Raw genomic sequence first — 17,543 nt, 5'->3', positions numbered from 1 at the left:
GTTTGCAAGCCTGTAATCTTTGCGTCTACAGTTTGACCTTAGAGATGCTTGGTCTCTCTATGCATCACCAATGGAAGGAAACACATGTCATAACAGTCATCATATATCCTCAAATAATACATCATTTTCTCAGCTTTTACATAGACCAATCCCATAGAGACAAGTTACACTCATACAGAACTTTTTAACAGGATATGAAATTCTCCGTTAAAATTTCATAAATATGGAACTTCAAACATTGTAATCACTGATCGCTGATAACACTAGCGTCTTTTGGTCTGGAAAGTCATAACTTTGAAAGAACAGAACCATTTTCAAATTTTGGAAATGGCTCTTTCATCAGAAAAACTTGATGTTCCAAGAGCATTGCTGCCCTAGAGGAATATTTGTAGCGGTCCAAAAGGCCGAGAGGGACCCAGTGAAGAGTAGTCTTGATGCATGAACCATCGTTCTTATCGAATATCACTCAACTATCGTGATTCCCCGCTCTGCGCTGCTCACCAATAGCAACTTAGGATTGAAGAAAACTTGAATTCTTCCATCGCCTATCACAAAACACAGGATCAAGGATACCCGCGGAAAAGCCTTCTGTTCATAAAATAGACGCAACATGAATGCGCTTTGTTTTATAGCTCCATGATTTTACTAGTCCTTGCTCTCTTAAGAAATTCTTGCACCAGGTAGGCCTAACTATGCCATTACCTCCATGGCCTTCGTGCATGTCCACCTCAAGGCCCGATTTTCCATGGAGTTATTTCAAACCCCTTGGCCTGTTTTCATTCAGAGATAATGAAAATCTCCCCTTTTCTGGGGTTATATTGTGTACTCCCAGAATCCAGACCTTGTCTTTTTTATCTGCAAGAAGATTATCAGCAAGGCCAGGGTTCCAGTCTGTTCAAGATAAGACATTCCGGCCATAATTTCTCAAAAGAAAACGTTCGCTGTCTTTTCTTTATTTAGGCTAGTAGGGGTTTCATTGTGACCATACTCTAAACAATAAATATATTCAAAAGTTCCAAAATAATCAAAAAATAATAATAATACAGCCATGATATTTGGTCCTTGGGGAAAAAAAGTGGGAAAATTTGATTGGGTACAATGGCTGACCTACATGTACATGGTGAAGGCTTTAATAGACTGTTCAGGCTATTAAATCACAATTTTAAAGATTTTTCCAAGGGCAAAAAATTGGTTATCAGACTAAAGTGGTAGGAAGAATGATAATATCGACCAGAGGCAAAAGATTTTGTTCAGATGCGAACAAATCACATTCACACGCATCCCAAACAAATGATTTAAACAAACAAGAGGCCTACAAAGAGCCAGCACGAGTTAAAACCTACAAATGATGTTGAGAATTTTAAAAAAATTAGATATGGTTAAAAAGACTCAGCTTGCACAGCACACAAAACTCACCTGTTGGATTGGTCTAAATCTCTAACAAAGTGCTGTGTTGTTGGGCAAAAATATTAGCCATGTGCAACAGCAAATCTTACATAAAACCGGTTTGCACATAAGACCTAATAAAAAATGCCCTTGGGGACTCAGAAGTCAAACCACAAATCCTGGGTCCTAGCTTTACCTATTGTGTCTTTAATCCGCTGTTTAACCTAACTGTGATCTGTTAGTTTATCCTTACTCTACACCTCTATGGTTTGTCCATCCGTGGTTTATCTTAACAATGAAGTTGGTTCATTTGCAGCTAACGATAATAACTGTCAATAACAGATGGGTAATGAGCCAGACATGAATTCTGTGTTAATGAGGGATAAGTAACAGGATGTTTTTCATGAGACAGTGAATGGCACATGACCTAAGGTGACCACAAAATGAACAATGCATCAAAACATACACAGAAGCTATGTTCACACCACACTCTATGATTCACACTAGTCTATATGGGGGTGACCAGGGGAATAAGGGCCTGATCCACCCAAGCAAATCGACAAACACTGTCCCGAAATCAAGCATCTGAAAGCACACAATTTCATGTGAAAATGGTGTTTTTCTTCCATTATTAACTTGCAACTTCGAATTGATATCAAATTTACACATGTTTGTCATTTTGAGTATAATAATAAAGAAGTCTTAAATAGCACACGTACATGTATCTACCAAAAAAGGTACTCAAGGCGCTGAGTATATACAAATTTTCAGAAATATAGGTTATTGCAGTGATGAATTTTGAGACCCAATTAGTTAGCACCTTCTAAGGGTTTACAAGGTGCTACGCCGCATGCAGCAGCCACAGCCAGGAACACTGGGGTGAACCCCTTCTCTTTTACACAACGTCCTATCCGAAGGATGAAGCAATGGTTATGTGTCTTGCTTAAGGACACAAGTGTCACGGCTTGGTATTCGAACCCACACTCTGCTGATCAGAAACACCAGAGTTTGAATTCGATGATCTTAACCACTTGGCCACAAGGAGGTACCAACTCTTCAGGTCACTCCATCAAGTCCCATGGGGTGCACAGAGTGAGTGACCTCATTTCTTACCACTCCATAACTGCATACAATAGTACTCATGACCTTGCATTGCTATCATTTGAAATATTCTAGTAGTACCAATGTTTATTTCCCTCAACCCAAGTAGATACCTTTTACTATATATAGAAAAACCTTACTATCATTACACCATGAATGACAAACCAGTCTCACAAAACTCACAAATACTTTGTTTTGGCTGAAAAAACAACAGCAATAATTTTTACCCAAAAATGCTAAAACAATGCCTGAAGAACTACTGTTGTTCACTGTTTGAAAGATATCAACCTCCTCATGTATGGAACCACCAATTGTTCTAACGATTTTGTTGTTGAAAACTATAGACTGGAATGACAATACAGAAGAATCAGCATTGGTCTGTACCGTTTGATTGTTTTAATCCCATAAATGTAGATGTCCACAATAAAACTAACATGTGACACGTTCATTTCAAAAATATCACTGACAATCTGGAGCGAAAATGTTCACAGAGGAAGAATAATCCCTAATCAGAATACACAATCTGAGAAACCTTACTGCAGTAATGCTTCTCAGATTCAAATTTTGAGGCATAACAAAGTGAAAAGTTTCTCAAAATGCTTACCACTATCGAAAGCTGCTGTAGGCTGCTAAACCAACAGCTACCTTCAATTTTAAAACAGCCATCAAGCTACTACCACTGGAATGTTATCTTGAGCTTTCTTGACAATAAACACACAAGCTGAAGTACATGGGAAGCAATAACAATCCTATTAGGCTAGGCCTATGACCTCTTTGGCATCTTAAGTATGTTGAGGGACACAAGAGTAGAATCAAGGGAGTAGTCCTAAACATTCAATTGTGTTTTAACTTCACATCCTGCGTTTTTTAAACAAGATAATGGCTTTCAAGGTTTGGTTTACATTGTTTCAGTGACTGGCCAGCAAGACCAATTAGTATGTTAAATTTGCATTGGGAATAAAGAATATTCATTTGGGTTTTACCATTATAGATGATGTGACCTGTGACATACCATGTTTACAAAAGAGCCACAAAAGCCTGGACTTCCTGCAGGCACGATTTTTACACAGCCTAATAATGGAAGACTGGAGATTGTACTGTCAACTTTTGATATGATGAAAGGGGGCACATCTCAAAACTTATCCAGCTATACTTTTATAACTCTGCGATTTATGTGGAAATTATGACACAATAATAACAATATGACACTTGTAAAGCGCAAACATATCCACCAAACAAGTAGGCGCTCAAGGCGCGACAAAGAAAAACAAAAACGTAAACAAAACGTCAACTTTCCCATAATAGCAGTGCAGTAACTTGCCTAATAGCCAAAGAATGTACAAGTTCACACTTATTGTAAATAAAGTTCACATGGTCTAAACACTGACTGTAAGCACTGTATACTCAGTTCTTACCCCGAGTTTAATGACAAAAATCACAGGGATTACATAAAGATAGGTTGCTGGTACGATTATGGATGAAATTGCAGTCAGGTTTAAGTCGCACCGTTTTTGATTTTTTGTTTTTTTAAATGGCTAACAAAAAATGTTGTTGCAGGTTGTCGGAACATAGGGGTGTCGGAACATAGGGGTGTTTGGGTTGTCAGAATATAGGGGTGTCGGAACATAGGGGTATCGGAGTATAGGGGTGTCAGAACATAGGGGTATCGGAATAAAGGTTGATTTGTCAGAACTAGGGATGTCGGAACATAGGGGTGCGAAACATTGGGGTGTCGGAATATAGAGCAGTCACCGGCCAGACGACCAGAACGCCTACATTCTAAGTTGACTTAATTTTCTTCAATTCTCGTATTAAGTGAGCTTGCTGTGTGAAATGCAGTACTCAGAACTGTGATGATTCATTTGCACATACCACAGGATTGGGCTTGCCAATTGTTGTCAGTTTTTGTTATGCGATAGTAGAGCAACATTGTCAGTTCGTTTCCTGCATCTCACGGTAACCAGTATCCACTTAAATTTAAAGAGTGCTATTAGTTACATTCCGTGTATGAAGAGGAGAGCGATTTCTCTCGAAAAAGGGCCTCCAAAATGAGCTACATGTAGATCAGTAACATTGATTGCAGATGTTAAAATACTGGATAGCGAAGGGTTACTGACCTAGTTCAGCCAGTTTACTGGCATTCCGCCATCGGATTTATTCAAACATGAGTACTGGGGCTTTGCATGGCTTCATTCAGTTCCAGCCAATTTAGTAAGCTGAATTCATATCCTGTTAAACTACAACATGTCCAACATGTACTTAAAGACACTGGACACTACTGGTAATTGTCAAAGACCAGTCTTCTCACTTGCTGTATCTCAACATATGCATAAAATAACAAACCTGTGAAAATTTAAGCTCAATCGGTCATCGAAGTTGGGAGATATTAATGAAAGAAAAAACACCCTTGTCACACAAAGTTGTGTGCTTTCAGATGCTTGATTTCAAGACCTCAAATTCTAAATCTGAGGTCTTGAAATCAAATCCGTGGAAAATTACTTCTTTCTCAAAAACTATGTTACTTCAGAGGGAGTCGTTTCTCACACAATGTTTTAAACTATCAACCTCTCCCAGTTAATCGTTACCAAGTAAGTTTTAAAGCTAATAATTATTTTGAGTGATTACCAATAGTGTCCACTGCCTTTAAGCTTAATTTCCTCAGTGGCATGACTGGTTATGACTGCGTCTAACATTCATCACTCTCCAAGACCTGTCCTAAGGTCAAAGAACTTTTTGGAAACAAAAGTCATTACTTCATTTTGTTTGCCATGTAATATTCGACAGTCCTGGTCCAAAAGAAATACCCTCACTCAGCCTGCCCTCACTTGATAACATGGAATGAGGCCAAGGTGGGGGCCGGGTGGGACCCAAGGTCTGGATTGTAGTCTGTATCAAGCAACAATCAGTGTTCTACTACATCATCCCCATGGTCCTACCTACAGGCAGTCCTACAGGCATGTACATTGTATGCTTCGTTTTCAAAAGGGCCAGGCACCAAGGCATTTTCTTCTATAATGACATGGAATGGGGCCAAGGTGGGGGCCAGGTGGGACCCAAGGTCTGGATTGTAGTATCCAGCAACACTGCATTCTCAGTGTTCTACTACATTCCCTCCATGGTCCTACAGGCAGTCCTACAACAGGCGTATGCTTCATTTTTAAAAGGGCACGGGCACCAAGGCATTTTCTTCTTTGAGAGGGGCACTAATTCCACTGGAGCATTTCCAGGGCGACAAGGCAATGACCAGGGGCCATTTAAAGCCAAGTTCGCCTTTGTTGCCTCCATGAAGTATCAGGCCTGGTCCTACCACTACCCGACCACTCAAATCAAAGCCTGAAGTTGTGCTTCGATCCAGAAATGTTATAATTAATAATAATACAGCAGGACTACACAATTGGAAATGGTTATGACAACCTTTCAAATTATTTTCACACTAAAAGGTCCTGTTTGTGAACTAACAAAAATCGAGCCTCCATTTTTTCCACTAATGTAATGCAAAAATATCTATGTCTGAATTGATAAGATGTGCAAGAAAGTTAAAGTTCCAAATAAATACAACAGATAAGTAGTCACCAATTTTTACACATGTTAAATCAACACCAACCTCAACAAATATCAGTCATGCACTCACCAGTGTAGTTAATGTCAAACTACATGTTGTGATCATGGAGGTAGAAACTACCTCCATGTTGTGATTTAACAAGTCAGTGATTTGTAGCTTAAATGTCACTGCTTTAAATACATGGTCCGCTGGTTTCTTTCATCAAAAACGTTCAATACTTTATCCGCATGTAAACATGAATCAACATGAATAATAGTCCACAGGTTTGGTGAAATCAAAGAAACAGGCAATGGTGGCTGTGTGCCCATATCCAGCATTGATTAAGCATCAGTGTAGTGACCCATGTTTCCTGCATCCTCTGCTGAATCTGTACCGAGCAGTCAGTGGTATGAACTTTAATTAAAAGTAGTACCGGTACAAAAATCAATACAACCATGAACACATGAAGGTACTAATGATACAACCTACCTGCTTACAACAACCTCTATGATAGAAACTACAACCACTCCAAGAAGGGGTCAATTATCTTCCTCAAACCAGGTGGTTTGATTCCCAAGAATACTCCAACAACAGCCAGACCACATCTTGGTCGACTACTGTCCCTTTTGCCTAAGGGACAACCTTCAATAATTGCAGATAAATCACTTCAACTGATTTGTCCAACCATGGTCCAACAACACAGCCCATGTAAATCATGAAGTGATACAGGCTGGGACTGCTACATACCCCTGACCCCTCAGATCACAAGGTGAAGCCTACTTGATAAAGGAACAAGTACAAGATAGCTAAAGCCATGTAGATGTAGGATGAATTCTTTTTGCACATCCCTACACTCAAGAGTACAATATCCCCTTGATTTTAGGCTAGGCCAGTGTTATGTTGACCTCTGCAAGGAGTAAACTTAAAGGCACTGAGCACTTCGTGAACTCCTCAAAATAATTGTAGCACTAAAACTTACTTGGTAGTGAGTAATGGGGAGCTGTTGATAGTATAAAACATTGTGAGAAACGACATCCCTCTGAAATAACGTAGTTTTTGAGAAAGAGGTAAGTTCTCACTCAAGAACACTTCAGGCCTGCAGCCTTTTATTATGTCTAAAAGCACAAAAAGTAACGCAACACTAAGTGTGTTTTTTCATTCATTATTCTCTCGCAGCTTCGACGACCAATTAAGACCAAATGCTCACAGGTGGTTTGTTATTTTATGCATACGTTGGGATACACCATGGATACACCAAGTGAGAATACTGGTCTTTGACAATAACCTAAACACGTACAGAACCTTTAAAACTTCTGAAGCCTTCAACTCAGTCAAATGTCAACTAGGAGGACTTCCACTGATGGATGAAGATTCTGCACCACAAAACCACTTCAACAGAATTCTGAAATTCGACACCAGGTGGCCCTGGGACCAGTGGATTTTCGACATGGGGGAGACAATATTGTGATAACAGGGCAATACATGCATCTGGAGCTGTCAGACAAAGTAGCAGAATCATAGAGCAAAGACCCACATCATTAAAGGCTTTGCATGGTTGTGATAGATATTATAATAACTCAATTGGACACATTATGAACTTAAAGGCAGTGGACACTATTAGTAATAACTCAAAATAATGTTTAGCATAAAACCTTACTTGGTTACGAGTAATGGGGAGAGGTTGATAGTACAAAACATTGTGAGAAACGGCTACCTATGAACATGCTATGAAGTAGCATAGTTTTCAAGAAAAAAGTAATTTTCCACGAATTTGATTTCGAGACCTCAGATTTGGAACTTGAGGTCTCGAAATCAAGCATCAGAAAGCACACAACTTCATGTAACAAGGATGTTTTTTCTTTCATTATTATGTAGCAACTTCGATGACCGATTGAGCTAAAATTTTCACAGGTTTGTTATTTTATGCATGTTGAGATACACTAAGTGAGAAGACTGGCCTTTGACAACTACCAATATTGTCCACTGTCTTTAATCTCTTCTAGGAAGACTTGTCAGATCATGGAGCTATAAAAAAAAAATATGGTCACAGATCCTAGGAGGAAACGTTATTTGTGTACTTTCATATGTTTCATGGCCGCATCTGATCTTCTGGAATCCTCCTGAAGGACATCCAAATCACGGCAGGAGGAACATGAGCTACAACGACAGCATCACCAGAGACACAAATCTCAATCAAATCGAGACCCAACAATTCATGAGGGACAAAGCAACCTGGCACCATTTCATCAAAGCTGTTTCTACTATTCCGTCTAAGGACGAAGGATGATGATGAACTGCATAGTGATTTTCTTCCTCCTTTGTAACTGTACCGGAAAGATTCAATTGATGTGTTAGGTAGCCCAGCTACTTCCTCTCCCAGCCCATCCAGGAAGGAAACCAGGATAATTAAAGAGGGGCTCCAATTTCACATTCAGTTTGTGATCAGCTCATTTTCAAATAGATAGAGACCTTCATGAAAATAAAAAAACAAATCTCTAACCGTAGTTTAAAATGCCACAAAAAAAACAAATCCTTCTCTTCCAATACATGTAGATATATACGTGTAGTCCTTTATATGAAAATGAACAAAAACAAAACTCTTGTCTTTGTTTGGTTAACCGCAGGTTAAAATTCAACAAATAGACAAATCCATAAAATGAAAAACAGCTCATTTCAAATATTGTCTAAACCCTCTCCCATTCCCATACATCTGGGTTAAGAGAAGCAGTTATGGTTATAAAGTGCCTTGCTTAAAGGCAGTGGACACTATTGGTAATTACTCAAAATAATTATTAGCATAAAACCTTTCTTGGTGACGAGTAACGGGGAGAGGTTGATGGTATAAAACATTGTGAGAAACAGCTCCCTCTGAAGTGCCATAGTTTTCGAGAAAGAAGTAATTTTCCCATGAATTTGATTTCGAGACCTCAGATTTAGAACTTGAGGTATTGAAATCAACCATCTAAACGCACACAACTTTGTGTGGCAAGGGTGTTTTTCTCTTCCATTATTATCTCGCAAGTTCGAAGACCGATTGAGCTGAAATGTTCACAGGTTTGTTATTTTATGCATATGTTGAGATACACCAACTGTGAAGGCCAGTCTTTGACAATTACCAATAGTGTCCACTGCCTTTAACTCAAGTTTCATGACCGGGAATCAGCCCACACTCAAATATGACTTAGCCACCAGTGCTAGACCGCTCAGCCCCTGACAAGCCAATGACAAAACACACTCGCTGATGAAATCACATACCACCTCAAACTCATTGCCTTAAACTTCAACTTCAACTTCGATAGGCCTACTTGGCATAGTCCTTAAGTCAGGATGTAAACGCCAAGGATAGCTGCTTATGTGCGGTGCCAAGTGTTGCAGGTCCGTTGGGAGGTAGCTAGATTTAAAAATGTATGCCACCCACATGACCCCCATCCACAAATCAGGATTCCATTGAAATTGAGTCATAGTTTTCAGCCTCCAGTTTTTAGGCTTAATAGGTTCAACCCTAGCTAAGATTAAGAATCAAGAAGGTCAAGCTTGAATTGACAAGCAATTATTTCTTATCAACTTCTTCAAGGCAGGTTTACATTTATTTGACCCTGGCTCAATGACCCCCTTGTAAATAAACTCATCTCGTCTCAAACTATGCTTGGCTTGCTAAGACCATAGCTCCATGCTAAGACTGAGGAAGGAACTATGCTAAGACTATAGAGAAGTGCCCTTCGCTGGTCCTTCCAATTCTCTCTGTAGCTCAGACTTCTCCCCTAGCACAACCTAAAGCGTATCAGGCCGACACGCGTGAATTGCATGCCGATATGCACACATTTCGACCGACATTTCACCAAAAACATTAAGAGACCATGCAAAATGTTCTAGATTACACAGAAGGGGTTTCAAATCAAGTAGAAAACTTTTTTTTTATCTAAAGACCTTGTTTCAATTCATAGTGAGCTTCAAAAAATTTGGATCCAGAAGTTTTGAAAAGTCCTGTATTCAAACTAGACCAAATTCCTGGAGTAATTTGTTTGACCTTTTCACTTGTGAATTGCCAAGCCATGCAAACACCCAAGATATTGTCATTTCCTGGAAATACAAAGTAGCTACCCCTGCTTGGGAGTATGGTTTATCTCATCAGGGCAAAGATGGGATCTATTCAAAAGTGTTTTGACAGACTGCTTTTCCGGTGGCTCTTTGAATTTGCACCTTTAAACAAAATCTTGAATTGAGTAATTGACAAATTTGTAAGATCAATATAACATGTCTTTTAATTTGGAAGTAAAGATGTTACTACACAGTTTGAATGTTCTCCTTGATTCTGTGTCATAACATTTGGCTCACTGAGTCGCAGAGTGAATGAGAACATTTTAGCAAAGTCATCCAACTCAGTTGAGTGATAGCTATCACCCATCAACTGACAGGAAGCAAGGCTCATCACTTAGGTGGTCATGACACCCACTTCATTCCTACATGGATAACCACACTGACATTGACAATGAGATGTTTAAAACATTCCAGCTGACAAAGGTTATGAGTTTGAATCCCATCCAATAATTCCCGAAAACTCTGGAAAGTATTTTACGCACATCGGTGTATGGGTAAAAACAAAACTGAAACAGTTACAAACATGTAGTCTATAACAAAGAGAGGAACCAATATTGAAAAAGATCATCGATACTAAACTTTCTCTGATGTTCTGTTTGTAAAAGTTGCACTCATCTCCAAGCAGACTTTTCCTTACATTTAAGCAAAATAAATATCCACAAGCTACTGCTAATTACTGATTTCGATTTTTCAATAACTTTTCCATTCAGAAAGATGAAGTTTTACCAATGAAATAGCAAATGCAGCGGGACTATTATATTTGTACGACCATGACTTAATAAAGAAGTCAGTAAAAAGAATAACAGCCTACTGCTGGAAAATTTACCATCTTATAACTCGATTTTTCAATAACTTTTCCATTCAGAAAGATGAAGTTTTACCAATGAAATAGCAAATGCAGCGGGACTATTATATTTGTACGACCATGACTTAATAAAGAAGTCAGTAAAAAGAATAACAGCCTACTGCTGGAAAATTTACCATCTTATAACTCGGTTTTTCAATAACTTTTCCATTCAGAAAGATGAAGTTTTACCAATGAAATAGCAAATGCAGCGGGACTATTATATTTGTACGACCATGACTTAATAAAGAAGTCAGTAAAAAGAATAACAGCCTACTGCTGGAAAATTTACCATCTTATTACTCGTTTGTTTTATATCAGATTTTACTTTGTTCACTCTTTAGTGAAACTCCCCCACAATATCAGAAATAACTAATGTGTATCATTGGTGCACAAGACCAAACAAAGGTAAATTCAGTTACACATATAAACCGCAGTCTGAATTATGCAGGTGGCACAGCCCTTGAAATTTGACAGGACTATTTTTATGTGGATGACAGTTTAATCACAGAGGGTTAGTAGAATAATCCAACAGTCCAAAAGCCACAGCTGCAGTGGTGGCCTAAACTGTAAAGGAACAAACCTTAAATCAAAACTGTAAACAACTCAGGTTGAAAGAAAACTAAGTATTTGTCAAGTTTTTAATAGCACTAAGTGGTAGGAGATAAATGACCCCATAAAAAGTTGCCCTCAGAGTGATTTATATACAGGAATGTACTGAGTGTTAGTATCTATAAAACAAACTACAGGCCCTATGTGAAACAACAGCTTCAGCTTGGGCTCTACTCTTGGTTTGAGACGCTCATGTTGTTTACTAAATAGAAGTGGAAGTGTCCTGGCGGAGCGTTTAAGAGCACCGAATTCAAACTCTGGTGTTTCTGATCAGCAGAGTGTAGGGTTCGAATCCCCAGCCGTGACACTTGTGTTCTTAAGCAAGACACTTAACCATTGCTTCATCCTTCGGATGGGACGTAAAGCCGTTGGTCCCATGTGTTGTGTAATGCATGTAAAAGAACCCAGTGCACTTATCGAAAAGAGAAGGGGTTCCCCCCGGTCTTCCTGGCTGTGGCTGCTGTATGCACCGTAGCACCTTGTAAACCCTTGTAAGGTGCTAAATAATTGGGTCTGAGAATTCATCACTGCAATAACCTATCTTTCTGGAAGTTTGTTTATACTCGGCGCCTTTAGTACCTTGTTTGGTAGACACGTGCGCTATATAAGACTTTGATATTATTAATATATTATTATAGAAATCTGTACTCCAGGCCAACTTCTTGGACAGCCTTGGTCACTTCATTGGCCCGAGGACGGCCTCCCTTTATTATGACTCAGTCTTGGCCTTGGCCTCAGCACCTTCCGGACTCAAAGGGTAAGCCAAGACCGGTTCGAGGCCGCCAGTTTTGGCTCAACTTTACCACTATTTACCTTCCAAAAATGTTATCATGAAACAGTACAACTACTGCAGGACCTGAGGTTTATTGGGCATATTTTACAATCGCAAAAGAGGCAACTCACTTTTATTTCAAATCTGTAATCTCAGGGGTCCCTAAAGATAACAGATTTGAAATAAACTGGCTGCTGCTCATAAATACCTCACGACAGTTTCACTATTCCTATTGGTCGACAACGCATCACGTTGGGGTGTTTAAACGGTTGATAATGTCCAGCTGGAGCTCCTGTTTATAACCGGTAGGTTTTCGGATACTACGCGCTGGTCTTGGCGCAAGACGTTTCCCTTATTTATAAACAATTGTTTGGGAAACCAGTCAATTATAGCCGTGGCGCAGGTTTCGTATCTTGTCTAATAAGTTTATAAGGAATTACAGAGCCAGGTGCAAAATTTACAAAGAAGTTGCAGAAACTCAGCAATTTTTGTGGCACAACAATTAAATGATTTAGGGTTGAACCAAGTCAAATTTACAAGAGCAGGATTTGAACCAACGACCTCTGGATTAGCGTGTCAACGCTCTCACCAACCGAGCTATCTAGCCCTACACTGGCGATCTCTCTATTTTGTCAATCTCTTGATCAAGGAAATTTGTCATTTCTTGAAGTCTGCCAGTCAAAACTAGTATTTTGTCAGCTGTCGACCTAGCCAGGGTTTTTTCAGGTGACAACTAGATCTCTATTGACATCACAGGTAGACTAAAAGCACACCTTGCACTACTCACTAATGGAGGTCACACATGTACATACAAGTAGGTTGCCAATACTTTAAACATGGGCCCATACACCTGTCAAACTAGCATTTCCATCATCGTTTACCTTCTTGCCAAATATTACACCCCAATAATACCATTACATTACTGTGCAAAGCTAGATCAAAATCAACAGAGGGCGCTCTTCCAAAGTTACAATCACAAACTCAATCACTTGAGGGTGCACACAATAAATTCTCCCATAACATTTCAATGCAAAATGCTTAATATTAAAAAAATATGCATAGAAGTCTCACAGTTTTTTTTAAATTAAAGAGGACAATATTGATTGACTCTTGAACTGTTTATCCTCTGCTAAACTTGGTATGGGGAGTCCCAGGCTGGGCCTGTCGAGTTAATCTCACTATAAAACTATAAAACAAAAACCCCTGACCGGTGTGTGTAATTTCCACACATCATGGAACTGTACAAACAACAAAGTTAAGTGATAGATCTGGAGGGAATACAAAACCAAGTGACACAGCCCGACAAGAAACTTTTTGGGCCATCAAGAAATTGGTGCTGACTCACCGTATAACATAGGTCAAGCACCAGTTCACACAACTAACATTTTGACATTTTGTAAGTGGCCATCTGTATGTAATTTATCAAGGGATTTAGTGTGCCCACCTTGGGACAAACAGCACGCGGTTAATATGTTCCAGCAGTGGTCCCTGTCTAGTTCATATCTCTGTCCTTACTCTATAATAGACCGATCCATAAGGCTCCGCCCAGTGAGCCTCTCCCATGCCATTCTGCGATTAAAGGCAGTGGACACTAATGGTAATTGTCAAAGAGTAGCCTTCACAGTTGGTGTATCTCAACATATGCATAAAATAACAAACCTGTGAAAATTTTAGCTAAATCGGTCATCAAACTTGAGAGATAATAATGAGAGAAAAAAAACACCCTTGTCACACGAAGTTGTGTGCGTTTAGATGGTTGATTTCGAGACCTCAAGTTCTATATCTGAGGTCTCGAAATCAAATCAGTGGAAAATTACTTCTTTCTTGAAAACTATGGCACTTCAGAGGAAGCCGCTTCTCACAATGTTTTATACCATCAACCTCTCCCCATTACTCGTTACCAAGTAAGGTTTTATGCTAATAAATATTTTGAGTAATTACCGATAGTGTCCACTGCCTTTAACTCTGCCCTACACGCCAAGCATCCGCATGCACCAAGCATACGCGCACGCACAGCGGACTTTATATTGTCAGACTTCTGGTTCCGAAATGGGTTGTGATTGGTCAATACGCATCGGGGCGGAGCTTAATGGATCAGTCTATTATTATAAGATAAAAAGAAATTCTTACCTGAGTTTGAACCTTGTAAAATTTCCTGTCTGCAACCGTCCATCTTGATTCCACTATTCAACTACAAACTTCTGTGAAAAAAGTAAACATTTGAATACATTGTAAGAAAATCATATGCTGCAAAAAAAGACCCTGGTGACCCAATTCACCTGACGCTGCGTGTGACGTGCATGCAAGGGGTCAATATGGACCCAATTCTACTGACGTCATTCATCACACTGACCTTGGTTAGGGGTCAATGGTTTGGGAGTCAATATGTGCACATGTTTTGTTTTTGGGTTTTTTTTAATGCAAGTCGCCTGACACATAAGGCCTGAAGGCCACTTCAAAGTGTGGGCTACAATTATTTTTTTCCTGCTCCTAGGGCTCAAACAGGGTTAACCCCTTTACAGTCCATATGGATGTAGGCTTGGGTATCATCAATTCGAAACCTGGCCGGTAGAGCAGAAAGCACTACCTCAATAATTTTATGTAGCAAGTGTTATGACCGGGATCCGAACCCACACCCTGCTGATCAAACACCAGTGCTTGAATCCGGTGCTCTTATCCGCTCGGCCATGACAAGGCCGCAGTTCACAATTCATATGCTGAGGTGACAAGCTCACCACACACATGTAGGCCTAATTTTCATCGGTCATTTCCCAAATAGGCAAGCAGGGAAAACGGTAGTTGCGTGTGACATTTGCGCAGGGGGTTAAAAGCGGTAAACAAAAACTACAAATTGCCCCTACAGGCTGCTGATACATTAAGAATCTCTTCTCAATTATTACTCTACTTTGATGGACCGACTGGTTTTTTATTCAATTTTTGTTTATACAGAAAACTAGGTCTAATGTAATCAAGCTAATTCTACTCAAGTCTGAACATCTGACATCAGGGAACGATTTTATCTAGCAATTGTGCGTAGCAAAATAATTGGAGTGAACATCTTTTGTGCCCACTGAATGCTAATACTTATACACAAATTTCCTTGTGGCGCACCCCAGTATTTAGAGTTGCCCTATGGAGAGCCTGTATTTATTTCCCCTTTGTGAGCTAACACATTTCTCAACCAAGCAAATCAAGGACTTTTTTTTTGCTCAATACACACATTATTGGGACGAGTTTAATTCATTTCCTCATTGAATTAATTGGTTTACATTTTTTTTTTTTTTTTTTTTTAAAGCCATTATACACTTTCGGAACAATTTTTTTTTTAAGTTCACAGATTTACAAATAACTTACAGGGTTTACAGAAGGTGGTGGTGAAAGACTTCTCTTGAAATATTATTCCATGAAATGCTTTACTTTTTGAGAAAACATTAAAACATTAAAACAATTATCAATTCTCTATAGCGAGAATTACAGATTTATTTTAAACACATGTCATGACACGGCGAAACGTGCCGAAACAAGGGTGGGTTTTCCCAATATTTTCTCCCGACTCCGATGACCAATTGAGTCTAAATTTTCACAGATTTGTTATTTTATATATAAGTTGTGATTCACGAAGTGTGGGCCTTTGGACAATACTGTTTACCAAAAGTGTCCACTGGCTTTAATAAATGCCGAAATTTTGCCATTGTGATGATTCCAGATCTTTGTCCTTTTGTTGGCCGTGTCTCAAGTCAAATGTTGTGATACTCACGGTGTACGTAAGGTTTTTTTTCTCAAAAGAGAAAAATAAATCCCTCCTGCTTCAAACATAATCTTCGTTCAATTGGCTTTGCTAGGTTAATGCTTTATTTGAGCCAGCGGTTCTTTCAAAGTAAAATGATTCGGCAGTTAAAAATAATCCTGTCAGAGCGGAGTGGAGAGAATGGAAAATTCCTGTCTGAAATTGGTTAAGTTGGCTAAGTATAAGTAAGGGTTTGGAAACATGTTTAACGAGCTTTTTACTAAGCTTGGGCAATATTACTTTTTTCATCCACAAGTACCATCAATAACATATCGCAATATCATGAAATACGCTTGACACAGAATTCCCTGCTTCCGCAAGCATTGATTCTTTACTTTTGAAGCAGAGTAATGAAATTGGGCCAAGGGCCGAAGTTCATAGAGCTGCTTAAGCAGAAAATAGTCAGTAAGAATTTATCTGGTTAGCAGAAATGAGTAGGATACCAGTCACAAATTATACATGTGACATCGCAGTTTGGCTGGTAACCTTAAAGGCAGTGGACACTATTGGTGTTTACTAAAAAAAATTTATCAGCATAAAACCTCACTTGGTATAGAGTAATGGGGAGAGGTTGGTAGTATAAAACATTGTGAGAAACGGCTCCCTCTGAAGTGACGTAGTTTTCAAGAAAGAAGTATTTTTCCACGAATTTTACCTAAAGTTTAGAATTTGGATCTCGAAATCAAGCATCTGAAAGCACACAACTTCGTTTGACAATGGTGGTTATTTTTTCATTCACATCTCGCAACTTCGGCGACCAATTTAGCTCAAATTTTCACAGGTTTATTATTTTTTGCATATGTTGAGATACACCAAGTTGGAAGGCTGGTCTTTGACAACTACCAATAGTATCCACTGTCTTTAATCTGGTAAGCAAAAATTGTTGTGCTTAGCTACTTTAGGTGCTTAAGCAGCTCAATGAAATTGGGTCCTGAACTGACTAGCTTACCTTTCACTTAACTGTCTTCGAGTCAGTCTAAAATGTATCCTCCTGATTCTGGCAGGACGACAGTTGTCTTGAGCAGACGGCAAGAGTTTCACGAAGTTGGAGTCAATTTGTCATCCTTATAAACCACTTCCTCATTGCAGGATGTAACTCCCTGGCGAGGGAAAAAAAATCAGAACATGAAGTGGTTCACAAAAGAGCATGAATTGTGAATTCCAATTGATTTCCTAATAACATTAAGGTATTGGATACAGTCACCTTAAAGGCAGTGGCAGTGGTTACTCAAAATAATTATTGGCAGAAAACCTTACTTGGTAACGAGTAATGGGGAGAGGTTGATGGTATAAAACACTGTAAGAAACGGCTCCCTCTGAAGTGACATAGTTTTTGAGAAAGAAGTAGTTTTCCACAAAGTTGATTTCGAGACCTCAGATTTAGAATTTGAGGTCTTGAAAT

General features: G+C 39.1%; 1 protein-coding gene across 1 annotated transcript in view; it reads right to left on the bottom strand.

The window, feature by feature from the left end:
* LOC139949437 (uncharacterized) overlaps positions 1–17,543 on the bottom strand; it is a 94,434-nt gene that overhangs the window by 65,201 nt on the left and 11,690 nt on the right. Inside the window, exons 3-4 of the mRNA XM_071947766.1 lie at positions 17,091–17,241; positions 14,485–14,555 (exon numbers count right to left, since the gene is read on the bottom strand). Coding sequence (XP_071803867.1) covers positions 14,485–14,527 — 43 coding nt within the window. The 5' untranslated portion in view covers positions 14,528–14,555; positions 17,091–17,241. The remainder of the gene's footprint in view (positions 1–14,484; positions 14,556–17,090; positions 17,242–17,543) is intronic.

Source organism: Asterias amurensis, chromosome 17, assembly GCF_032118995.1.
Source record: "Asterias amurensis chromosome 17, ASM3211899v1".
NCBI classification, from domain to species: Eukaryota; Metazoa; Echinodermata; class Asteroidea; order Forcipulatida; family Asteriidae; genus Asterias; species Asterias amurensis.
Note: the sequence above shows the minus strand (reverse complement) of the source record. Positions and strands in the feature narration are given on the sequence as shown.